Raw genomic sequence first — 26,830 nt, 5'->3', positions numbered from 1 at the left:
GTTGATACTAACAGGGAAGCTTCCTCTCTTGCTGGCTAGCTTTCACAGCACTGGATGATGCTATGTAAGGGTGCTGGCAAGGAAAGTCATCAATAGTCTTATCCAGCTATAGCCAGCTAATCCTGCAAGCTACAATAAGGACCAGACTGGCAAGATATGCCAATTGGTGCAATATTGAAGTAACCAACTGTTGTCTGATTGGATTTAAGGCCTGGAACTGCATGAGAGGAAACATATACCTGGTACTATAAACCGATCAAGAACCCATGGCTGAGGAGACCATATGGTCTATGAGGTTAACCTACTACTAAACTGCTAAACTGACATGGTATCAAATCGCTCTCTAAAGACCTGTATCTTTACTCATAGATTAGTGTAGTTCTTAGTCCTCATCAAGGAAGCTTATTTGCAGTAGACAGCATTTAATGTGAAAACTTATACCTGGTCAAAGTGCAAAGAATATGTGTCTGTAGAGTTTTCAGCCATAAATGGGATGTTTATACAACACAGCCTTCCCCTGAAGCTCAGAGAAAATCTTGGGAGAGGTAGTAGGAAGATTTCAAGAGGCAGAAAAATTGGGAAGGATCAGGGGAAAACAGTGTCTCCTGGACATGACAATATTAATGTACCCTTGAACTTCTATCAGCTACAGTATCCTACTCAAAATCAAGTCAGTCAACATTATAGCATGGAAGACAAAGAGGTTCATAAGCCCCCATCCTTAGCCAAGGAGCTACTGATAGCTGATGGTACAGGGAAGGGAGAGAATCAGTTTTCTTTGGTGGTGTGACCCCCTCATAGGTCAACCCTGCTCCAGTGGATTTCCACCATCCATGCATTTATGGGTAGCACAAATAGGACATAAGGTTGGGGACAGATGGTAGGATTGATCTAGGAGGAGTTAGGGGAAGGATAAGGAATGAATATGATCAAAGCACACTGTATCAGCTGGGCATGGTGCTGCATGCCTTTAATCCCAGGAGTAGGGAGGTAGGGGCAGACAGAGTGAGTTCCAGTCCAGCCGGGGTGACACAGTGAGACTGTCTCAAACAAACAAGTAAACAAAATAGAGTGTAAACAAAATAGAGTGTGCATGGAAATCCTCAGAGAATTAACAAAAAATATTATACTAACAAAAGAAAATTGCTCAATTTAAACTCAATGCCTTGTGTTTTATAGTGGGATATCTCCCAATTGCAGAATTAAGCTTAAGTCCATAAACCATATTTGAGAAATGTTGCATGTGTGTGAGATATGGATTAAAGCTCATACTTTTCATATAGATATTCCATTTTCTCATTATTTTTGGAAAAGCCTTATACTTTTATTCTTGCACATTTGTCAAAATCTATTCCCCATATACATGAGGGCTTATTCCTGGACTCTCATTTTTTGTTCCACTGATTTATAATCTCTGTTTTTGTTTGTTTTGTTTTGTTTTGAGATAGGTTTTGTCTGCATAGCCTTGGCTGTCCTGGAACTCACTATGTAGACCTGGCTGGAGAGCAACCTTCCTCTGCCTTTCAAGTTCCACGTGCTGGGATCAAAGGTGTATGCCGCCACCACCAGGCCTAGTCTCCGTTTTGATAATGATAAATCATTACCTTGATTACAATGATTATATCTGATATTGTTCTTTTTTAGAAAAAAATGTTTTCACTATTTTATTTTACATTACATTTATTTTCTTCTGTTACACAAAACATAAAAATTACACATTTATAGTACAGCATATGTTTCACTGCATGTATATACTGTATAATATAAAAAAATGTAAACGTATCTACCCCACCCCACCACACACACATAAAGCTAAAACTATAAGAAAGGCAGGCTCTGGGCTCTGGACTAAATAGTCACTGTCTGAACTGAGTCTTCCTTTTCTCTCTTTCTTTCCCCTCCTTCCTCTGTTTTTCTCCTTTACTCTCTACTCTCTTTCTTTTTCATCCCAGGCCTAGTCAAACTGACTGTGGCTGAGCATGAGCTTCCTGTCTCCTGAGTGCTGGAGTTAGAGGCAAGCCACCAAGCTCAGTTTAACTAGGTGCTGGGGATGGAACCTGGGGCTCTGCACACAGTAGGCAGACATTCTTTCAATTTAGCTATGACTCCAGTCCCTTAAACTGAGTCCTAAAGGAAGAGGTTTGCCATTTCGCCAGGTAGAGAAACTGAAGCAAAGACTGTTCTAAATCTTACTAACTTCGATACTACCAAACAATGCAACTAAGGATGAGGAAAATCTAACTGTGAGTTTTGTTTCTATGGTCTTACTATCAACATAGTCAAAAGGCAGAAATAGTACCCCAAACTACCCAGGAATCCCGAATATAACCTGGATCCAATAATCTCCAGATTATTGTTAGAAATTAGAATGCTACTATTATACTCTATTATATTTATGAATTAGAATTTTAAAGAGGTTTATTTTATTGCCCCACCCCCTTTCTTTCTTTGAGAAAGGATCTCTGTATAGCTCTGGCTGTCCTGTAACTTAGTATGCAAATCAGGTTGGCCTCAAACCCAGAGAGATTATTTTCCTGTCTCTACCTCCCAAGTGCTGGGATTAAACCATGCACCACCATGTCCAGTTTTATCATTATTTTGTGTGTCTGTACACACATTTGTATGGGTGTCCAAAGAGGCCCAAAGTGGGCACTGGATCCCCTAGAGTGGAGTTACAGGCATAAGCAACAGTTAAAAGTTGCCCAAAATGGGTACTAAACTTAAGTCTACAAGAGCAACAAGTGTTCTTAACCAGAGTCATCTCTCCAGTCCCAGCCCTTCTAAATTAGAGTGTTAGTAAACCAAGCTCACAGGCTAGAGAGATGGCTCAGCGGCTAAGAGCACTGGCTACTTATTCTTACAGAAGACCCGGGGTTCAATTCCCAGCACCTACATGGAGCTCACAAGTGTCTGTAACTCCAGTTCTATGGGATCTGATACCCTCTCATAGACCTACATGTAGGCAAAACACCAATGCATATAAATAAATAATAAACAAATCATTAAAAATAATAAACCAAGCTCACATCATCTCATCTGGCAGCAAAAACTTTTTACCCACTCCCCTCCATTCTGCAACTGCAAATGCATCTCAGCAATGGAGTGCTCTCCTACCATGGCCCTGAGCTCATCCTAGCACGACAAAATCAAAGAAAACAAGAATCAAATTCCTTATGTGTGTGTTCCTGTGTACACATGCACATATGTGCACATGTGTGGGAACTCAGAAGACAATCCCAGATGTCATTCTGCAGATATTGTATACCTTTTTGTTTGTTTGTTTTTGAGACAGGGTCTCTTTTTGGCCTAGAATTCACCACAGAGGCTAGTCTGGCTAGCCAGTGAGCCCAGGGGTCCACCTGCTCGACTTCAACAGTGCTAAGATTACAAGTACACACCACCAAGACCAGCTTTTTCTGCATAGATTCTTAACTCAGATCCCCAAGCACTTTACTGGCTAAGCTATCTCCCCAGCCCACATGTTAATTAAAAAAAAAATCTGTGTGCAGTTTTTTAAAAAATTTTATGTGTATGGGTATTTTTCTTACATGTATGTCTGTGTACCACAGGGCCTTGCACATGCCAACAAGTTCTCTACCACTGAGTACTCCCAGCTCTTGGTTTTTAGAAACACTCACTCCCCACTCACTATTTCAAGACAGGGTTTCTCTGTCTTTAACAGCCATGTATGTTTTGGAACTCTCTCTCTCTCTGTAGACCAGGCTAAGTTCAAACTCAAGAGATCCTCCTGCCTTTGCCTTCCAAGTGCTGGGATCAAAGGCATGTACCACCATGCAGGTGACTTTGAACTTTTGATCCTCCTGTTTCAGTCTCTAGAGTGCTGGTATTATAGGCATATATCATGTCCAGTTGTACTTCATGTTTCAAATATCTACAAGAAAGGATATTTAATGGTATCATAACAACAACAATAATAAAGAAATGTTTAAGGAGGTAAGTATGTTAATTACCATGATTTGATCATTACACAATGTATACATATATCAAAACATCACATTGTACCCATAAATATACCAATTTTAAAGTAAGCATTTAACTTTTGAACCCAATTATTTATTTGAAACTAATTATCTTTTTCTTAAAGAGCATCTTTATAAAACCTAACTTATTATTGGCAAGAAAGCATTGTATTTTGCCTGAACAGAGGCATTGGGAGGTGGACCAGCTGTGCAAGGGGCAGCACAGGTCCTTAAAGAGCAGTGCAGATCTGTGGGCAGGCTAGAAGTGTCTGAAAGAGGCCATTAGAAACCAAGAAATAAGGAAATAATCCCTCAAAAAAAGAAAAAAAGGCAGCTAAGAGGCTAGAAAGACATTTTCTGCAAAATAAACAATAAGCAACGATGGGCTTACCAGTAGGAACACTTGAAAAGAGCAGTACTCAGCTAATCTATCTGTTGGAATAGTCAAGAAGCTCTGGATATCAAAATCAAGGTGGTGGTGGTGGTACACACCTTTGACCCTGGCACTTGGGAGGTAGAGGCAGGCAGATCTCTGAGTTAGAGGCCATCTAGTCTGCAGAGTTTGTTCTAGGACAGCCAGGGCTTCAGAGAGAAACATCATCTTGAAAACCAAACCAGGGAACCAAACAAAACAGGGAAGCAAACTCTGGATATCAAGTCAAACAACATGTTATCAGCCTCTTTTCTTTTGCTATTAAAAAATAACATCTTAGAATTTTGGGGTTCTTGACAACTTCCCACCTCAGATTTTCAAAATGGGTGTGTGGAACAGGGGTGGGAACTTAGGGCCACCTTCATCCATTCAGGATGTATTTATTGGTGCTTTTTGTGTGGTAGGTACTTCTTGGGTAGAGACCAAGGCAACCAAAATCTCCATCCTTGCTTGCAGAGCTGGGAGTCTTGTATAAAGCCTCACTGAACCGGGCCTTTCGGCTGTGTATCCTCAGGCTATACATACCTTCCCTGCATCCCTGCATCATCTACAGATTCCTGGTGGGGAGAGGAATCCAAGAGAAGTGCTGAGGGCAGAAGTGGGTATCCACTCCATGTAGGATCAAAAATATGCACCACCTGGCTGAGTGCACTTCTTTAATCCTGGCGCTCAAGAGGCAGAAGCAGGAGGATCTGTCTCTATGGTAGAGGCCAGCCTGATCTACACAAGCAGTTTAAGGCTATCCCTGACTATATAGTGAGACCCTGTCTCAAAAAAGCAAAATGAAGTAAGACTTCTGCTAGATTAATCACAATTCTCTGTAAGCTATGTGACCCACCCTATTTATTGTTGGTTAACATTACTACCTCATTCTACAAGAGGAGACCAATTTCACAGGTATCCAAGGAGAAACTTACAAAACAAAATCCAGAGCTTATTCATTATTAAGAGACATTTGAGGGACAAAAACACAGTTTTCCGAGAAGTAATTCTTTTAAGCAACTTCAATGCAAATTAGAAAATTTATTAGCATCAGAAAGTTTCCCACAGCTAATATACAAATATTGATGGCTTCACTCAAATTTTTAAAAGCAAAACTTCCATGAGTTTTCCATCTATTAAACAACTATGGTACTTAAAAATATCAATTACCTTGAAAATAAAATTCATGGTTTCTCTTTCCCACAATCTGAAAAGATTCTATAGAAAAGCACATTACTCTCCTGCTGTCCAGCTTCCTGGGTGATTACCCAGTCTGCAAAAAGTTCAACTGAGTATTTCTTAACATATTTATTTCAACATTCGCATGTTCTAATGGCTCAAAGAGGGGGTAAGAGTGAGGGAGAGGAGGTAGAGACAGAGGCATAAGCAACAATTTGTGAAAACCTGGTCATACAATACACAAAATAGGCCTGGCTTGGTGGCTCACCTTTAATCTCATCACTTGGGAGGCAGAGACAGGCAGATCTCTCTGAGTTGAAGGCCAGGCTAGTCTACATAGTTCCAGGTCAGCCAGGGCTACACAGTGAGACCCTGTCTCAAGCAATCAAGCAATCAAGCAGGCAAACAAACACAAAATGAAAAAAAAAACCTAAAAAACAAAAAAACCACCCTATGGGGGCTGGAGAGTTGGCTCAGCAGTTAAGAGCACTTGTTGCTGGAGAATTTGGGTTCAGTTCCCAGCACCCACAGTGGTTTACAAGTCCTGTAACTCCAGTTTTGAGGGGATTTGATGATCTCTTTTGTCCTCTGCAGGCACCAGGCACACACATGATGCATATGCATACATGATTGTTCTGCAAGCAAACATGCATACATATGAGAATAAATAAAAAATTTTAAAAAGCTGTCTGTTAACAACATACACCTTTAACCTCAGCAGAGGCAGATGGATCTCTGTGAGCTCCAGGCCAGCCAGGGTTACATAGTATGACCCTGTCACCAAAACAAACAACCAAAAACAAACATACAAACACATAAATAAAAAAGCAGAAGAAAAGAATTCCCTATGGCCAACTAACAAGTTTAGCATCTAAAGATGAGTTAACTGTAACTTGTGATTTGGGAATATTTTCATTGTTGCTGTATTTAGGAGATGCCACAGAGCTGTTCAAGGCTTTTAAACAACCACCAGAACAGTGCTTCTAAAAAACAGTGTTGCTGGGTCTGCACAGAGTTGTGACTGAAGCTACTCCAGAGACTGAGGCAGGAGGATCATAAATTTAAGGCCATCCTGGGATACACAGTGAGTTCTCAAGACAGGCCCATGCAATTTAGTAAGTCCTTGCCTCAATATTTAAAAAGTAAAAAGACAACTGCAGAAACAGATTTGGTGACAGAGGGCATGGCTAGAACATGGAGGCCCTAGGCTCAATCCCTAGTACTGTAGGTTAAAAAGAAAGAAAGAAAGAAAGAAAGAAAGAAAGAAAGGAAGGAAGGAAGGAAGGAAGGAAGGAAGGAAGGAAGAAAAAAGAAAGAAAAAAGAAAGAAAGAAAGAAAGAAAGAAAGAAAGAAAGAAAGAAAGAAAGAAAGAAAGAAAGAAAGAAAGAAAGAAAGAAAACAAAAAGGCAAAGTGTTAAATGGAGTGGCCAAATATAAAGCAAGGAATACCATAGCCAAAGAAATCTTTTTCTCCCTTTGCCATGCTTGAGACTGAGCTGAAGACCACGTGTGTGCTACGCAAGTGCTCTACTAGTGTGCTCATGGGTAGCCAAGGGATCTTTAGTCTGATCTAGGGTAAACTTTTAAATTTTTATCTATTTATTAAAATGTGTATGACATGTGAGTGAATGTGGGTGTGCACATGACACAACTCATGTGGAGGTTAGAAGACAGTACTTGGGAGGCCATTCCTTCCTCTCACCTCTACATGGGTTTCAGGGATCATACTCAGGTTACGGGAATTGTCTGGCAAGTGCTTTTACCTATAAGCTCCCTAGCAGGACCAATAAATATATTTTTATGAGTTGTTCTGTGTTATAAGATAAATCCATTCATAAGCTGATAGATAGATATTTTTTTGTTGTTGGAGACAGGATCTTCTGTATCCCAGAATGGCTGTGAATTCACTATATACTTAAAGATGAACTTGAACTTCAGATCCTTTGCCTCCATCTTTGAGTGCTGGGATTCAGGTATGATGAATTACCATACCCAGTTTATGCTATGTAATACTGAAAAAGGAAAAGGGAAGGGCAGAAAGAAAGAGGCCAAACTCATCATCACATTAAAAACCAGCATCCAGCTTGAAAATCACTTATAATAAATCTTCTTTCCATGGGTATCAAAGAAAATAGTATCAAGCCGGGCGGTGGTGGTGAACGACTTTAAATCCCAGCTGAGGAGGCAGAGGCAGGTGGATCTCTGAGTTTGAAGACAGCCTGGTCTACAGAGCAAGTTCTAGGACAGCCAGGACTACACAGAGAAACCCTATCTCAAACAACAACAACAGAACTCTGCCCCCCCCCAAAAAAGTACCAAAACTAAATTAAAAGCCCTTCTGAATGAAACATTTTATCTGAAATGAGCTCTCCAAAAACATGGTATGATGAAGCTTCATCGACTTGACTGGGTTTATCATTACCTAGGAGACACACTTCTGGGTGTAGTGAAGGTGTTTCCAGAGATGTTTAACTGAGGGAAAAGCCACGCTGAATGTAGGTGGCCTTATCCTATAGGCTAGGGTCTTACACCAAATGAAAAGGAAAACGGTGACAGCAGGAGCACTGGCATTCATCTTTCTGCTTCCTAAGTATGACAGCATGTGACCAGCTGCCTCACACTCTCCCACCACACCCCATGATGGACTCCCTCAAACTATGGGCCTAAACAGACCCTTCCTTCTGCTTTTGCCAGGTACTTGGTCACAGCAGTAGGAGAAGTAACTACTACACATAGTACAGCACAATATACAAACAACTATCTGCTCATGCTGTTCTGAAAAATTATCATGCAAGGCATGGTGGTGCATGCCTTTGATCCCATCCAAACCAAACATCATGGCTTTTATTTATTAGTTTTTAAATTTAGTTTATGTATATGAGTGCTCTATCTGCATGTACAACTTTATGCCAGAAGAGGGCATCAGATCCCACTATAGATGGTTATGAACCACCACCATGTGGTTGCTGGGAATTGAACTCAGGACCTCTGGAAGAGGAGCCAGTGCTCTTAACCACTGAGCCATCTCTCCAGCCCCCATGGCTTTTTTACTCACCCATTAAATACATTATGTAATTAAAGTTGTATAATTTAAATGTAGTAATTAAGGCAATAAACTTGGCTTATCTGATTTGCTATAGTAACTTTCTTAAAGTGAATATCCTCAAAAAACAAAAAAAAGATTGTACTAGACATACTAATAACAAAACTCCACTGAAAAGGGATGGAAAGAGATGGCTCAGTGGGTAAGAACACTTACTGCTTTTCTAAAGGATTTGAGCTCAATTCCTAGCACCTACCAGGTAGCTCATAACCACCTCTAACTCTGGCTCCAGGCAATCTGATATTCTCTTTTGGCTTTTAGATATCCACAGACATGTGGCATACAAACATGCAGACACACACATAAATAAAAGTCAAACAAATCTTTATAACAGCAGTATTAGAATAATATATGTGTTTATTAATCTACATATTTATAAAACTATAAATATTTAACAAACTAAAAATTTATAAATATTTAATAATAAACTAATATTAATAGTTTAGCACAGAAATTTCTCAATATCAGAAATCTTTTGTTTTTGTTTGTTTGCAGGTGTTTGGAATGGTTTTGTTTTGTTTTGAGACAAGATTTCAAGTAACCCAGGCTAGCTTCGACTTCACAATGTAGCTGAAGGTCCCTGAATGATTCTCCTGCCTCCATCTCCTAAGTGCTGGGATTATAGGCATGAATTAAACTTAAAGTCCTTTTTTTTTTTCTTTCTGGCAGCCATGGAGAACTCAAACCCAGGGCCTTGCACACAATAGGCAAAGTGACCTACCACTAAGCTACAATCGCAGCACCAGAGTCCATTACTCTTAACAGAATGTACAGAAACCTAAGTCTTCTTGTTAATAAAACTTAGTTGTACTGAAATAAGCATCCAGAATATAATGTTGTGCTGAGTAATTGTTGTGGTCAATAAATTAAATGGGAAACAAAGAAGGAATAGACCAGCTAATAAAATAAGTTTAGTCTTTATCCTTACAAGAATTTTCTCTGTGATCTTGAGTAAATTTTATAACTTTTGTGCTCCATCTGCCCTCCTTCCATAATTAATAAAGGGAATTTATATAGCCTGTCATACCAATAAATGAGCAATTTTGGGGGCAATTTCCAAACAAATTTGGAAAAACATTAAGTTAGAGTCTGTCTGGGAGCTGAGTATAGACCACAATGGCAGAGTATTTCTCTGGGTCCAATCACCAGTATCACTGGGGTGGGGGTGGGGGGCATGGTGGATAGAAACCACAAAACAGGACAAATGAAAATTTTATTTGCTCCTGACTCGCACAGAGGGTACATTTCTGCTTAATTACTTCAATACAGGGTAACAGAGCAGACCCAGAATGAATGAATCAACGAATGAATGAATGAATGAATGAATGAACAGAAACCAACAAATGAGGGCTGGGACTACACTTTAGTGCTTACCTAGTAAGTTGCAAGACCCTTGATTCCATCCTTAGTGCCAAACCAAACCACAACAATAAAACATCAGCGTTTAGGGGGCTTCTAGAGAATGGTTAAGATATCACACAAGATACTCAAATTTACAAAACCCTCTAAAAGCAGAATACATATGTGTGCAGAATCCCCTCCCCCCTCCCCCCCAGGATTCCTGAGCTCTGGAAGAAGTCAACTCAGGGCAGGTGTTACCAGAGAAGGCCTCTGAAGGTAAAGAAGGTTTGTTTAGGAAACGGGCACCCTCTAAAGAGCAGAACTTTCATCGGTGTCTAGGAAATACTCTTAAAGCCCTTTCATTGTTTTCCCCAACTTCCTATTTCTCACGAGACTTTGACCTTGACTTCTGTTACTGTGTAAACCACAATCCGTTTCAGGAGCACTGCTCAGGGATAGCAAAAGAACTCACAGAATAATACTATAAGCACCTTAAAGCCAGCATGATCTGTGATCAAGTCTTAAACTCTACTTTGAGTTATACTGACATAGCTGATCTCTGAGTAAAATGGAGACAATATGCTACAAGTGGAAATGGCACTGGTGATGAAGAGATGGCTCAGTGGTAAAGTCCTCTAACCGCTCTTCCAGAGGACCAAGGTTTGATTAGCAGCATTCACAAAACAGCTCACAACCATCTGTAACTCCAGTTCCAAGGGAGTGATGCCTTCTTCTGGCAGCCACGGGAATCAGGCATGCATGTGGTGCCCAGATATACATGCAGGCAAAACATTCATACACATAAAATAAAAATAAGTAAATCTTAAAAACAACCCAGTAACCTAGGTGTGTACCTACCTTGAATACAGAAAGCCCTTGACAAACGGAACTGTGATTTTTATAGGACAAGATTGTGGGGTAGGAGAGTGGGTGGGGGCCATCAAGAAAATTTCCTGAATTACTTCTGCCTTTTCACTGAGACCAAATAGATGTCTGGCATTCTAATTCCCTAAAGAGGAATGGATGCCATCAACCCATCTAAAATGAAAGTGCATTAGACAGATCAGAGCAAAGTTAGGATTTATATTGTGAGCTATTTTTAAAACTGCCAGCTTAGCAAATTAAATGGCTGTGAAGATCTCCTGGTTTCCATTCACAACAAATACACAACAGGGCACTCTCCTTCAATGAGTTCTCCTGGTTTCCATTCACAACAAACACAAGACAAGGCACTCTCCTTCAATGAGTCTGGCCTGCTGGCAGCACAGTCTATTCTGCATAATTCATTCCTAAGGGGTTAGAAAACATCATTTTCTTAAGATACACCAAAATAAGTGATTTTCTAGGGAAAAAAAAGAGGGAAAAATACGAAGAAGAGGAGTTTTTCTTTACAGATTTTTGGTAAATCCTATGAATCACCATCCCATTCAATTTAGGAAACTACTGTCTAAATAAAACTCAGTTATGCCAGTGCTTTAAGCCCGTCTTAAGTGTTTTTCCTTTTTTTAAAAGGGCATATGAAAAACTGGTCTGCTTTGAAACACAATTTTCTAAATCCTATGACAGATGAGGGAAAATAAAATCTATTCAGCACCACTAAAAAGCCACACCAACGGTGACACTTTGAAGTTTAAAACCATTCACCTCTTCAGAAGTTGGAGGAGATAAATCCTGAACTACTGAGAATGTTGGCTAAGTTATGGTATTCACAGCCCCTATTCCATCAGATCAAAACTTTGCTATTTACATAGTGATCCAAAGTGTCAATTATCGCTGGAATTGAATTTCAGGAAGTACTATGCACACACTTGGGGTGTGTAGATAGCCCTTAATTGAGCCTCCTTCATGAAGACATTGCTAAGGGAAGGAAGCCCCATTTCATACTTTCTTTGGAAAACACCCAAACTTAATTAGTTCAATTTGGAACATCCTGAGCCTTAAAGCCGTTGCTTAAGCATAACATAAATTCTGATTAGCCAAGTGTGAAAACCAACAAAGCCAACTTTCTTGTCCCTCTAGTTAGTCTATAAATAGAAGTACTGCATCAACAAAGCAACTGGTGTGCTCTCCTGTATCTCCGACGTATACACAGTCCAGCAAACTTGCTCTCAGCACACTGAACCAAGTGCTTCTGAGGCTCTGTAAAGTACCCTTTTAATAAACTGTGACTCACTGTTTGCTTTCTTCTCCAGGAGGTGGAGTCTTGCCATGCCCTTCCATTACAAAATCCTCCTGTTCCACCTGCAAAGGCAAGCACCACAGGTCAGCAGCAGTCAGAACTGTGATGTGACTTTCTCCAGTGCCAGGCCCTGCTCTGTGCACACCCACAGGGCCATGTCACTACAGTGTCTAAAACAGAAGTGAGGGCCTGAGACTTTCATTCTCATGGTTTGCTCACAGCATTTCTCTTTGGGTGAATAGATTTGCAGGACAAAAAAGGAGGAGTGTTGATCAGCAACTCATGCAACTCTGACAAAGGATTATTAGCATCTGGAACATAAAAGACTATCTAAGAGTCAATGAGAAAATACCAGCCCACAAAAAACCTGCAAACTACTGGTGGGAGTTTCACTGAAGAGAACACATACATGGTCCCTAAACATGCGAAAAGCTGCTTAAGTTCATGTCAGTCAGGAAAATACAAATTAAAACCACAAAGAGATACCATTTCACAACCACCAGACTGGGTAAATGACAAAGCCCAGCATCATGGAGTGTTAGCAGAGGTGAGGAGTATGGCAACTCTCCACTCCTAGTGGGAGGAAAAACTAGCACAACGACTTTGAGAAAGTTTGCCCTTACTTGGTATGTTTGAACACACACTCACCATACAAACTTCAAATACATTTATTTCTAGGTATGTGCTCTGAAGAATCTTTTACACATATATGAAAGTATCTATTTGATATTATATTCTCTGCCCCCTCATCCCTCAATCAGTCTCCCACCTCCCCACCCTCCCACCCCCAGCTCTAAGACAGGGTTTTCTCTCTGTAGACCAGACTGGCTTTGAACTCCAAAAAAAACCACATGCCTCTGCCTCCCAAGTGTTGGAATTAAAAGCATGCCCAGCAGGCAGTAACATTTTTAATAGAAGAAAAAGCAGAAATAAATATTCACTAACAATAAAATAGGTTAGGACATTTTTAGCTACATACTCAACACAACTAAGTTACAAAAATTTAACCTTTGCTGAGAGAAGCAAATCATAAAAGAGTACCTCCATCCCTTTGTATTCAGAGGACTGGCTCCAGGATTCTCAAGGATACCAAAATCCAAGGAGGCTTAGGACAAAGTGGTACAGAATCTGCATACAACCTAAGCTAACACAATATATACCACTTGGCCCAGAAAGATTTTCATTTTAAAATTTTATTATTTGTGTATGTATGCACATACATACATATGTGGGAAGGTCAGAGGACAACCTGTGGGGGAGTTGGTTATCTCCTTCTACCATGTGGGGCCTGGGGATTAGACTCAGTGGTCAGGCTTGGCAACAAGAGTTTTTACCCACTGAGTCTTCTCACCAGACCAATATATTCTTTTTTGTTTACAACAGGATTTCATGTAGTCCTGGCTGGAATCGAACTTGCTATCGACCTGAGACTGGCCTTGAACTTCTGATTCTCCTGCCTCTAACTAATCACAAGTGCTGGGAAAACAAGATGCAATCATCATGCTCAGCTCTAGAGCTCTTTTAACACCTAATACAAAATGAATGCTATATGAATAGCTGTCATAGTTATTGTTTACAAAACAACAAAACACCTGTACATTCTCAGTGTAAGTACAATCTTTTCTCATACATATGTGTGTGTTTGTTTGTGTGTGTGTGTGTGTGTGTGTGTGTGTGTGTGTATTAGTACAGAGAGTAGAACCTAGTGCCTCATGCATGGTTGGCAAGAATTCTATGACTGAGCTAGAGCCCCTACCTATTTCCCCTGTCCCCAAGTATTTTCTAACTTAACTAGCTGAGTGTTTTGAATAAGGAACTCATACAGGGAGAATGGTCTATACAAATATGGTATGACTATTTATGAATATGTACAAACATGCATACACACACACACACACACACACACACACACACACACACACACAAACTCTTGTTATATATAGCCCAGGCTGGCTTCAAACTCATAATCTTCCTTCTTCAGTCTATATACAATTATTTATTTAAAGATGTCTTTATATTTTATGTGTATGGGTGTTGTGCCTACATTTATGTCTGTGCACCACATATGTACCTAGTGCCCATGGAGACCAGAGTCATTGGATCCTCTGGAATTAGAGTTACAGATGGTTGGAAGTTGCCATGTGGGTGTTTGGAATCAAACCTGGGTCTTCTGGAAGAGCCGCCAGTGAGCTTAACCTCTAAGACATTTCCCCAGCACTGTTATATACAGTTTTAGACACTGAAAGCTTGAGCATTCCCAATCTGAAAATTTTGTTATGTTGAAACTTGAAGTTTCAGTGTTGAAAGCATTTCAGATTTCTAGATTAGGGATGCATGATCTGTAAATGCTATACACATATCTCAAAACCCAAAAGCTCAAAATCTGAGATACTTCCGGTCCTGAGCATTTAAAGATAAAGGAAATTCAACCTGTATATATGTACATATATCTACATAAATAAAGAGTTGACTATTAAGAAAGGTAATGATTACTATGAAATCTAGGGTAGTGGTTATTTTAGCAAGGGAGAGAATATGATGAGGGAGGGGATTCATTCAGGGAGGATGCATGGGGCTATCTAGGATATGATTATCTTCTATTTCTTGGTTTAACTCAGGAATCAGAGTCAAGTGAATCTGAGTTTGAGGCCAGCCAGAGCTACATGGGGGGGGGGTTCTTCATAATTATTCTTTTAATTATATATGTATATATACTTAATATATAGTTTATATAAATTTCAAAGAAATTTTTACTTCCAGTAAACATCTGGAACAGGCATTTTTACTGCTCCATACATTTATAACAGAGAAAGTGACAAAGATAGAGATAATGGGCTTATCAGTCCTGTGAAAACTACCTCCCAAAGGCATAATTTAAAAACAACAGAAACAAAACAAGACTAAGGGAAGGGGTGATGGCTCAGTGGTTAAGAGCACTTGCTGTTTCTGTAGAGGACCTGGGTTTGTTCCCAAGTACCCATACAGTGGCTCACAATCATTCCAGGGTATCTGATACTCTCTTCTGTGCTTGCAGATACACTCTGCAAGCACAAGGAACTCACATGGTGCACATGGAGACAGACATTCGGGCCAAACATTCATATATAAAATAAAAATTAATAAATCTTTAAAAACAAACAGACATGTCCAGAGATGGGATCACTCTCAATTTAGAAAAAAAAAATCCATTTCTTTCTTTCTTTCTTTCTTTCTTTCTTTCTTTTTTTTTTGGTTTTTCGAGACAGAGTCTCTCTGTAGCATTGGAGCCTGTCCTGGACTAGCTCTGTAGACCAGGCTGGCCTCGAACTCACAGAGATCCGCCTGCCTCTGCCTCCCGAGTGCTGGGATTAAAGGCATGCGCCACCACCACCCGGCAAAAAAAATCCATTTCTTATGGGACCTAGTGATGTGGAAGACAGACAAGTATTATGGGGTAGTCATGGTTAGGCACTCGCCACCAAGCCTGACAATGAGTTTGATCCTTGGAACCCACACAGTGCAAGGAGAGAACTGACTTCAGCAAGTTGTCCTCTGATTTTCACACATACAATGTGGCATGCATGTAACCACATCACACACTACATAAAAACAAAATAAACACAAGTGCTTTTCAAAGTCACTAGCCAGGTGTGGTGGCTCCTGATGTGATCACGACACAAATACAGGGGTAGCACTGCACATTTGAGGCTAGCTTGGTCTGTACAATGAGTTCCAGACAGCCATGGCTATGTAGCAAAAAGCAAACAAAAAGCACTGAGCTGTGTATTTTGTGCATTTAACCATACAAATGTCATCTTTTAATCACATAGAAAAAGGTGTTTTACTGCTAATCAGTACTATAATACCACAATGATGCTAAGTAGCAATAAGGGAAAATCTCACCAAACCCTCTGTATCAGCTCCAGAGCTTCACCTCCAGCCCTCATGTTCAAGCTGGCTGGCCCAAGAGATCCATGAATGAAACACTACCTTAGTTCCTAAATTTCTTCTCCTATTTATACCCTCTAGTTTTTCCATTGTCTATTTTTGCACGCATTCATGTGTATGGTGTGCACACAAGTGCGACATTTGCATGTGTGGGTACACCTGCAGTGTTGTACATTCATGTGAAGGCCCAAGGTCAATGTCAGGAATCATCCTTGGCTGCTCTTCCACCTTAAGCACTGAGGCAGGGTTTCTCTCAATCAAACCCACAATCTGTTGATATGATTAGTCTCACTAGCAAGCTTTCTATAAGGATCCCATCTCTACCTTCCAAGGCTGGAATTACGAAAGGGCTGCCATACCCACCTGGCATTCATGTGTTTCTGGGAACCCAAACTCCTATGCTCATGCTTGTGTAGCATGCACTCTAACCATTGAACCCTCTCCCTAGCCTCCTAGATCTCCTGATTCTTATGTGAATAGTACCACATGTACTAAGATCCCTTAACAAGAAACCTACAATTATACGGCAGTCTTAATTTCTCTTCCTTAATCTCACATTCAATGGGACTCCAAGACTTACCCGTCCCTGCGGCATTGAGCAGGTATTCAGCATTGTTAAAGCACTCTTAAAAACTGTTAAAATCACGATTAGTGTTGGTAAGTTCTTCAAGTTCTTCTCATAAGCACTCCATCTGAAGTTCATTTTCTTGTACATAAGCAAATATTGGGGGTGGGGTGTTGTTGTGTTGACTCACTATTGTTGAGCTATTGTAATCTCCCTTGCCGCCCTGTCTTCCTTAAGCGGAAGGACTGTCAGTCCAACAGTCAGATGCCTGCTCTTACTCTAGCACCAGCTGTTTTAAACACTCCTCTGACACATTCAGGAAAACACATGATGATCCAGCTGCTTGCTTTGGCTCCTATAAGTACAAGGCCCAACAAAGGACTGTTTCAAACAGATGTTTGGCTATCAGAAACCTCAGAGAACCGGAGGTGACTCTGCAGCCAGAGAAGGTGCACTTTCCCTAGTGGCCTACTAGAGGGAATTCTGTGATTGGCAGGAGAGGGACACTGCTGACTAGTGCAAACACAAACCCTCATTTGCACAAGAGGTTTGCTATGATGGGTACAAATATCCCTTCTCTGGCTATATAAGTAAGCAGACTTGGTTACTTATATTCTATACTCATAAGAGGCTTTTCTCAAGCAGTTTTTCTTTGCCCTTTCAGGCTCAGCTGGAAATGAGAAAACAACAGTGAAGCAGTGACAGGCAGTAGAGAGGCAGCAATAGTAGAACAGCTGGAATGCAGAGCTGAGAGGCCACAAGTCGCCAGATGCCTGAAGCTGAACAGAAGGCAGAGCTGAGCAGTGGGTAGGCTGAGCTGTACACACAGAAACACATGCACATGCATACACCACACACATGCACAAAACAACAAAAAAAAAAGTAGTTGTCATCTGAAGAATGACAGCTGAAGTTACTCCTTTGGTCTTCATATGTACCCACACACATGTACCTGCACACACAAAAACAAGACACTGCAATTCATAACACAACAGTTTCCATCTCAGGTAAGGTGTTTCAGTCAGCAACCGCTGGTGTTGCGTGATGTGACGGCATCTGCAATGCAAAGCACGCACGGTGTGTGTCAGAATCAAGGCTGCACTGGAGCTGGCCAATCCAACGTGGCAAGCACTGCCCCAAACACCTTGTGTCCAGCATACATTGGATTTTGCATTAATTTTGTTTGATACATGTCCAGAAATCTTTTATTGTAGTCAAATTTTCACAACCCTCACATTCTCGACCGGTCTCAAACAGGTGGTCTATCTTTTACTTCAGCTAGGAAACAGGCAGACTGGGCTCTGGGTCTCACCAACAATCTGTATTGCTTCACCCCAACATTCACTCTGAAAATGAAAAATCCTAAAATTGGACTTTGCCCACAAAAATTCCCCTACTCCTCCCTTCTGCTGAAATCTACAAGAAGTCTTCATAACTTGTTTTCAGGGTGCTCTTTTCCAAAGTCCCTTTGGATCATAACACACAGGAACACAGAATATTTCTGCTGTGGGATGTTCTGTATGGCAAATGTGTTGCTCTGATTGGTCAATAAATAAAACACTGATTGACCATTGACTAGGCAGGAAGTGTAGGTGGGACAAGGAGGAGAATAAAGCTGAGAAGTGAAAGGCTGAGTCAGAGACACTGCCAGCCACCACCATGACAAACAGCCTGTGAAGGTGCCGGTAAGCCGCGAGCCATGTGGCAAGGTATAGATTAATGGAAATGGATTAATTTAAGCTGTAAGAACAGTTAGCAAGAAGCCTGCCACGGCCATACAGTTTGTAACCAATATAAGTCTCTGTGTTTACTTGGTCGGGTCTGAGCGGCTGTGGGACTGGCAGGTGAGAGAGATTTGTCCTGACTGTGGGCCAGGCAGCAAAACTCTAGCTACAAATTTCCTTCTCAATATCCCAAATTTGCTCCTCAGCTGACTTGCTCTTAGGACGTTCCTGTCTTGCCAATCCCGTTTCATCTGCAACATCTGCCCCTGGGTTGCAGAGCACTGCTGTAGAAAGTGACAAAGTTAGTCTTCCTTCCACTGCTGCGCTGCCTGGAAGGCCGCTAGCCTCTCTGGAGCCTACTGTCTGTCATTTTTATTTTCTAAGAAGTGGCTGCTGACATCTAGCACTTCCTTCTCTGTCCTCCACCTGCTCCTCCACCTCTACCCTGCAGAGCCTCCTAAAATGCCTTCTATGACCCTTTGTTCTATTTTCCCTTGGGGTGAGCTTGGGATAGACAGAAACAATGTAATCTTTGTGGACCGAATACAGTCTTCCAACATGGGCATTCATTCATTCAATACACTTTCCAAAGCCCTTTTTCCAAAAGGTAGACACTAGGTTGAAGGAATGAATGAATGTCCCATCTACACAACCACATCTCTCCTACACAGTTGGTACTTTTTCTACAATTCCCACCCACAAGGCCTAAGACTTTCTTGAGAACTTATTCCACACAAAGCCTCTCTTTTATTCCTCTGAACTTAACTACAAACCTGTGTCTTTTACTCATCCCCCTGGCCCTCCTCTACTGCTCTGCCAGGCCAACGTCATTCTCTATATCCTAATCTTGATCTAAACTAACTTCTCTGCTTTCTCTGGGTCTTCCTTCTATCTAAGGTACTCTTCTTTCTCTTGCACCCATTCCCCATCGTCAGTAAGCCTGTCTCTTCAATAGACACATAGCTTGCAATCTCTCTTAATCTAAAAATTTATTTTTGGCTTTGTGGTGCCTCAAATTATCCCCTATTAATTTTTTTTTTTTAAAAAACCTATCCTATCTTTTACCACCTGCAACTCAAAATCTTCTAGCCTCCCAAGTGCTAGGATTACAGGCATGTGTCACCCCAGACAGTTCTTCCTCCTCCTCTTCCTTCTTCCTCCCTTTTTTTGTTTAAAAAAAAAAAAAGATTTATTTATTTTAGCCAGTCATGGTGGCACACACCTTAAATCTCAGCACTTGAGAAGTAGAGGCAGGTGGATCTCTGTGAGTTTGAGGCCAGCCTGGTCTACAAAGTAAATTCCAGGACAGCCAGCGCTGTTACACAGAGAAACCCTGTCTCGAAAAAAAAAAAATTTATTTTTATGTGTATGACTGTTTGCCCACATGTAAGTATACCAGATGCACGCAATTCCTGCAGAAGCCAGAAGAGGGAGCCTCTGGAACTGGAGTTAGTCACCTGTGAGGTGCCATAGTGCTGGGAACCAAATGCTACTCCTCTGCAACTGCTGAGCCATCTCTCTAGGCTCATGCCTGCTTTTAACTGCCCAAATCTGTATGAGCAAACTATAGTCAGTATTTCTATTTCTTACTAGTAGCTGATTTTAATTATTTAAATTAGCAATGAAGATTGCTTGACTGCCTGATTAACTGATTTCTACAAAGCTAGGCAAGTGCTCTACCCCAACTCTTATATATATGTTTTAAAATATCAAATAATAACTCCTCACCAATCCTTTTCTCCCTTTCTTTTCTATCCTCCCAATGTAAGTCGTGATTTTTCTTTAAATCAGTATTCACATCAAACATTGCTACTAGTAAGTAAATAACACATACAGCTGAGTCACATGGATTGATATAACTCAATTATCTTTCTGTACAAGCCTCCCTCCCCTAGAAGCAGCAGAGAGAGCTTGCATGCTCCCATAGTTGCTACCCAGAAGTTACAAGGCATTCTAAATTCTGTTTGGGGTACCCTGTTGTTTTTCTAAAACCTTCTGTAATTTTCTATTATGCTCAGTTTTCTTAAAATGCAAACCACTAAGTATAGCTCTCTTCACTGACTGAACTTGTACTGGACAGGTACTGCAATCTAGTGCCTAGCTCCTTCAGGTGCAGGACATTTCCTCTACTTAGTGACAATTTCCTCCCCTCCACTTTCTGTTCTCTCCTCTTAGAAATCCTGTTATTTAATGTTCAGTTCTGGGGTTGATCCACTTTCTTTTCACTTCTCCATGTATATCTGACCAATAGTTTTCAACTTTCTTTCTGAGGAATTCTCCCAACTTTATCTTCCAACACATAGTATACATGCGTATTTTGTATGTGGTACTGGAGAAGGAACCCAGAATCTGATACATGCTCGATAGGTACTCTAGTACTGTAGTAGTACACTCTTAGCCCTCATACCCATTAACTGTACAACTGACTGGCATTAAGCATATTCACATTGCTGTGTAATGACTACTCTCCATCACCAGAACTTAAAAACAATGTTTCTCATCTGAAATTCAGCATTATTTAACAACACCTGGTCTCTAGGAGCTGCCTCCACTGTACTTTGTGTTTCTATGAATATGACAACTCCAGGTTAAGTGGGATGATGCATGTGTCTTTTTGTAACTGCTTATTTCACTTAGCATAGTATCACCTATGGTGCAAGCATGTGTTGGGGATTTTTTTCCTTTTTGAGGATAAATTGTGTTCCATATGTATATACCACATTTTTATCCATTCACCCATTAAAAAACATTTCGATTGCTTTCCATTTTTTGGACTTTGTGAATGACACTGTTACAAACACAGGTGAGCAAATATTTGTTTGCATCCCTTTTTTCAATTCCCAATAAATGTTATGATTATGATTATTTGTGTGTGTGTGTGTGTGTGTGTGTGTGTGTGTGTGTGTGTGTGTGTGTGTGTGACCATGGTGTGTATGTACAGGTCAGAGACTACCCTGTGGAGTCAGTTCTCTGTTTCTGCCTTTATGTGGCTTACCAGACATGGTGGAAGCACCTCTATCCACTGATCCAACTTGCTGGCTCCCCACTGAATTTTTATTACTCCTATTATTTCCTGACCTCTCCTAACACTTAATAAAGGAGCCACTATCCTTTTGAAATTTTTTCTGCCTTGTACTCCCATATAGACTTCCATTATATTTCCCTTTCTGTCCCTCACCCAATATTGGGGCCTGTGGAATGATTACTTAGACAAGGAAAGCACTTTCCCCAATACGGTTACATGAAAGCTTTCTTTCCATTATTTAGACATCTGCTCCTGTGCCACTCTCTTTGACTGCAGCTGAAGCACCTTCCATACTCAGTCACTCTCTTGAGTAACACAGATCACTCAGAAGGACCTCTTGCTTGTTCATGTGTTTTGCTGTCTGGCTCTGCATCAATCAACAATGCAAATTCCTGAGTCAGACACTCTGAATGTCTTCTTCATTGTAAGCCTGGCGCAAATACAGTATCTGATAAAGCTATGCTGACTGAATTCTAGTTCTTGTTTCCCTATTCCCTAAGCATGCATTTCTCCCAGCATCTGTCCTTGAACATTTCTCCCCACATTCTGCCACAGCAATTTAATCTAATCTCACATGTTCAACTATTACATCTGGGTGATTCCCAATTCTGTCTTGCATCCTCAACCATCCTATCTTTCAGTCATGTATCTTTATCTGGAGGGCAGATTCAGCAATAAGGATAGTATACTGTGTGGGAAACAGCATTCCTTCTCTTCATTTCCAAACTTGATTTTCTCATGGGTCTTGTCACTGAAGGGGTTAGGATCAGAGCTGGAGCCTTGACAGCCCTAGTAAGTGAGGCTCTGCTACCAGTCCTCAATAAGCCAATCAAACAGGTAAGTAATGGGGAAAAGCAGAGAAAGGCAATTTAGAGAATGTAGCCATGATGGAAACAGAAGCAAAGAGCTTTAGTGACCCGATCCACCCAGCTCCAGTGCATCTTTGGGGTCCTGACATGAGGCGTGTGTTTAAACAGAAGGTCTCAAAGTTCTACCTCTGCTTCCCAAATGCTGGAATTAGAGGCATATGCTACCATGAAAGTTGAAAAATGAATGAAATTCAATTTAACAACTGTCCTGCTGCTTTTTACATCCTACTGAGAAATTTTCACAACCTCACAGGGCCATGAAGTTCCATGTGTCTTCCAAAGGCTTTATACTTTTGGCTCCACACTCAGATCTATGGATCACCTCAAATTGGGTTTTATGTATGGTAGGTAACATAGAGGTCCATGCATTCACATATGGTTACCTAGTTATTCTAGCATTCTTCCCTCTCCTGTTTTGTTTTTGTTGAGAAATGGTTTTACTATGTAGCTCAGGCCAACTTCAAACTCACCACCCTCCTGCCTCAGCTTCTTGAGTTCTGGGATTATAGTTATGACCCACTACATTTTGCTTTCTTCTCTTATTGAATTACATTAAGTCTTTGGACATTTTTTTTTTCATTTTGAGGTCTTATACTTCAGCAGTTCAATGAATCAATAGTACAACTACCAGGGAGACAAGGCCAGTATAAAAGCAGTGTGGTGGACAATGGGACTAACTTCTTAGACCAAGAAGCATTACTGTGGTGGTTTGAATGAGAACAGCCCCCACAGGCTCATATATTTGAATGCATAGTCACCTGGGAGTGGAAATTTTGAAAGGATTAGGAGGATTAGGAGGTGTGGTCTTGTTGGAGGAAGCCACTGGGGATGGGCTTGAGGTTTCAAAAGCCCATTCCAGGCCCAGTGTCTGTCTCTCCCCCCTGTCTCCGTCTGTTTCTGTCTCTCTCTCCCCTCCCATTCTCTCTCTCTCTCTCTCTCTCTCTCTCTCTCTCTCTCTCTCTCTCTCTCTCTCTCTCTCTCTCTCATCAGGATGTGAAGTTCTCAGATACTTCTTCAGCGTCATGTGTGCCACCATGTTTCCTACCATGATAATGGAATAACCTCTGAAACTGTAGCAAGCCCGAGTTAATTAAATGCTTTTTTTTTTGTATGAGTTGCCTTTCTCCTGGTGTCTTTTCACAGCAACAGAACACTGACTAAGACAATTACTTTTTGTGTTTCTCAGTGCTGGGAATAAACCCAGGGGGTCTTATAAATGCTTAGCTTATGTTCTAGCCTCAAGCTCTACCCTATCTCAAGAAGCAAATTTAGACAAACAACAAATTTCAGTGAAATAGCCATTTAAGATCAATTTGACATTTCTTCTTAGAGAAAGGAGAGAAGCTTCTAATACTTCAGAAGTAAAGGAAATTAACCCCGAGCTTCTCAGGAAGCTCCTGGCATGTACAATATCCATAAGGCCATTCCCCAAGATATAATAACTGCTGGAAAAGAAGATACTCTTACATAGAAGCTACCTGTAAGTTGCCAAGGGGACTCCAGGGATGGAGGTTTCATGAGCTGTCACCCAGGCTTGGCTTTTTGGTGATGCAGGGACTAGCGAGTCACCCATGCTCTTGTAAACAACCCTGACAAACTAATGGAATACTAATAATGTGCCACAAAATGAAGGACTATGAAAACATTATACTAAGTGGAAGAAGTTCCACACAAGAGAATAAAAAACATGATTTTATGTATATAAAATATCCAGCCAGGTGGTGGCGGTGAATGCCTTTAATCCCAGCACTTAGGAGGGAGAGGCAGGTGGATCTCTATGAGTTCGAGGCCAGCCTGGTCTACAGAGTGAGTTCCAGGACAGCTAGGGCTACACAAAGAAATCCTGTCTTGGAAAAAAAAATATCCAGAACACACAATTCCATCTAGGCAGGGAGTTGATTAATAGTTGCCTTAGGCCAGAGGAAATGAATGGTGAGTGATGGCTATAGACCTAGAATTTTCTTTTGGGAGTAATAAAACTGTCCTAAAATGGTAGTAGTTATTTGTCTTAGTTTTTTTTTTCTTTTAAAAATTTATTATTTAATTTCCTGGTTAATTTTTACTGTCAACTTCATACACTCTATTATCACCTGGGAAGAGAATCTTAACTGAGGAAATGCCTATATCAGATTTGTCTCTGAGTATTTCTGTGGCAGACTGTCTTCATTGTTAATTGATGCCCACTGTGGGCAGCAGTATTCACTAGGCAGGAAGTCCTGAACTGTGTAAGATAACTAGCTGAGCATAAATCTGCCTGCCAGACAGCAAGCAGCATCCTCCATTTTCCCTGCCTTGTTTCTTTAGCTTTGAAGTGGGTTCTTTGGTCAGAAACATTAATACATGAAATAGCAAGCAGTCCTACTTTCAGGATCCTGCCTTGATTTCCCTCAGTGATGACAGTGAATTAGATTTGTAAGTCAGAATGTTTTATCACAGCAAGAGAAATGAAACTAGAAAGTGGCTGTCTAATTCTGTGAACATAGTTAAAAACTACTAAACTAATACTTTAAAATGGGTGAAGTTTATATGTGTCTGTACATAGGTATGCAATGAGAACTGAACTCAGGGCTTTCTTTACAGATGCTAAATATGTGCTTTACCACTGAACTAGAGCCCCAACCAAGTGGGTAAACTTAGTGGCTTATGAAATAGACTTCAATAAAGCTGCTTGAAAAAGTAAAGAAAGACACCCGAGATAATTCTTGCCCATGCCAGAGTTCGACACAGTCTGAAACAGTTGCTATAGTTCTACACTCAGAGCCTGGACTCCTCTGTTCCTATAGGCTGCAAATGCCCAGTACACCACACATAGTTGCCCTCCTTCCCTCCTTTGCTCTGTCTGTTTCTATCTCTGTCTCTATCTCTACTGAAGCCCCAAATGCCTACCAAATATTTTCTCTGGGGTGCCTGGAGGCACCCCAATACTTCAAACTCGGAACCCACCCATACACAGTTTTAAAAAAACCAACAGGACAGTACTACAGCTCAGCAGCAGCCACTTGACTAGCACGCAGGCCTGGGATCAACCCCAGAATCACAAAAAGAAAAAAACAAACCAACCGAAAGCACAGTAATAACAAGAGTAACAACAGCTACAACACAGTCCTCCTCTTCTCCATTACTTCTTACCAGCCACGTCATCCTTTCCATATTGTCTCAGCTGCTCCCATCCTACTCCTAAACATGCTTCTGTGAGTCCCCCACTCTTCAGACCCACCATTATCACCTGATTTCAAGACCCATGAAACCTTAAATAATTTGCTAAGCAGACTCAGTCTAACGCAGAGACACCCAAACTTATAAAAAGCAAAAGGTATCTGAACTTTTTAAAAGATAATATAAATATTAATGTGTATTTATGTCCAAATCATCTTGCTTAATTGTCATTAGTGAAAAGTAAATCAACAGATCACTGTATTCAGTGTAGAAAAAGACTAAATTTACTTTGGAACACTATGTAGACCAGGCTAGCCTTGAACTCATAGAGATACACCTGCCTTTGCCTCTCAAATGCTGGGATTAAAGGTTTAAGTCACCACACATGGGATTAAATGCTTTTATTTGTAGTGAATAGTGAGATGCATGGCTACTTAAATCTACAGTTGTAACTTTTAGCTTTATTTTCTTTTTTATAATAAATGTTTAAACAAAAAAATATGGAGATACTATCAAAAACATAACTACCCAGTGCTATGGTGATTTTTACTATACTCACTTTAGATTTCATTCAAAGAAACCAACATTCCAAACTACAGATACACTTTCCATAACTACTAAGCTAACACCAACTCATTTCGAATATCAACCTAAATTACACTAAACTTAAAGAAGAAATGGCGGTCGGGCCTGGTGGCACAGGCCTGTGACAATGCACTTGAGAGGCTGAAGGAAGAGAATTACTGAGGCAGGAGGATTACAAAGTCAAGGCCTGCTTGGGTAACTATGAGACTATGTCTCAAAATAAAAAGTAAGAAGAGGTCTGAGGACATAACTTAGTGGTAGCGTGTCTGGCATGCATGAGGCCCAAGCTTCTAATCCCTAGTATGAGAGATGAAGAAAAATATGACTTAGAAAAAAAAAGAAATAGCCATGGAGTTGAAAATTGTGGGGGGCCATCCCACCCCCACTTTTCCCCAGAGTACTCTTGAGTAGGAGCAGCAGGAAATATTAGATAGAAGTAAAGAGGGGAGAGAAACAGAAAATACAGGATAGCCTTAGGAAGGCCTGGATCCTAATCCATTGGGCCTCAACTGTCTCTGCCAAAGGGTTTTTAAAGGAATGCCAAGGGGTGGAGCAAAAGACCTCCCCGACAGCACAGCCAAGTGCAGACCGTCTCAGACACCTGGTATTCAGGCCCGTGGTCCAATCATCCTCTTTATGCAGACCTGCTGGGTAAAGTCACTAGGAAGCCTAAATGGGCTTCAACAGAAAATGATCATCATAGTCCGTTCTTCATAAGCAACATGAAGGAGGAGCCAGGCATGGTAGTACACACCTTTAATCCCAGCACTCAGGAAACAGAG

The 26,830-nt window shown here is 40.8% G+C and overlaps 1 protein-coding gene across 1 annotated transcript in view; it reads right to left on the bottom strand.

Moving 5' to 3' along the window:
- Tnrc6b (trinucleotide repeat containing adaptor 6B) overlaps positions 1-26,830 on the bottom strand; it is a 232,819-nt gene that overhangs the window by 138,158 nt on the left and 67,831 nt on the right. The window contains 1 exon segment of the mRNA XM_052748388.1: positions 12,192-12,259. Coding sequence (XP_052604348.1) covers positions 12,192-12,259 — 68 coding nt within the window.

The sequence above is a fragment of the Peromyscus californicus genome, unplaced genomic scaffold, assembly GCF_007827085.1.
Source record: "Peromyscus californicus insignis strain IS unplaced genomic scaffold, ASM782708v3 Scaffold_20__1_contigs__length_68692818, whole genome shotgun sequence".
Classification (NCBI taxonomy): Eukaryota; Metazoa; Chordata; class Mammalia; order Rodentia; family Cricetidae; genus Peromyscus; species Peromyscus californicus.
This window is presented reverse-complemented; position numbering and strand designations above follow the sequence as displayed.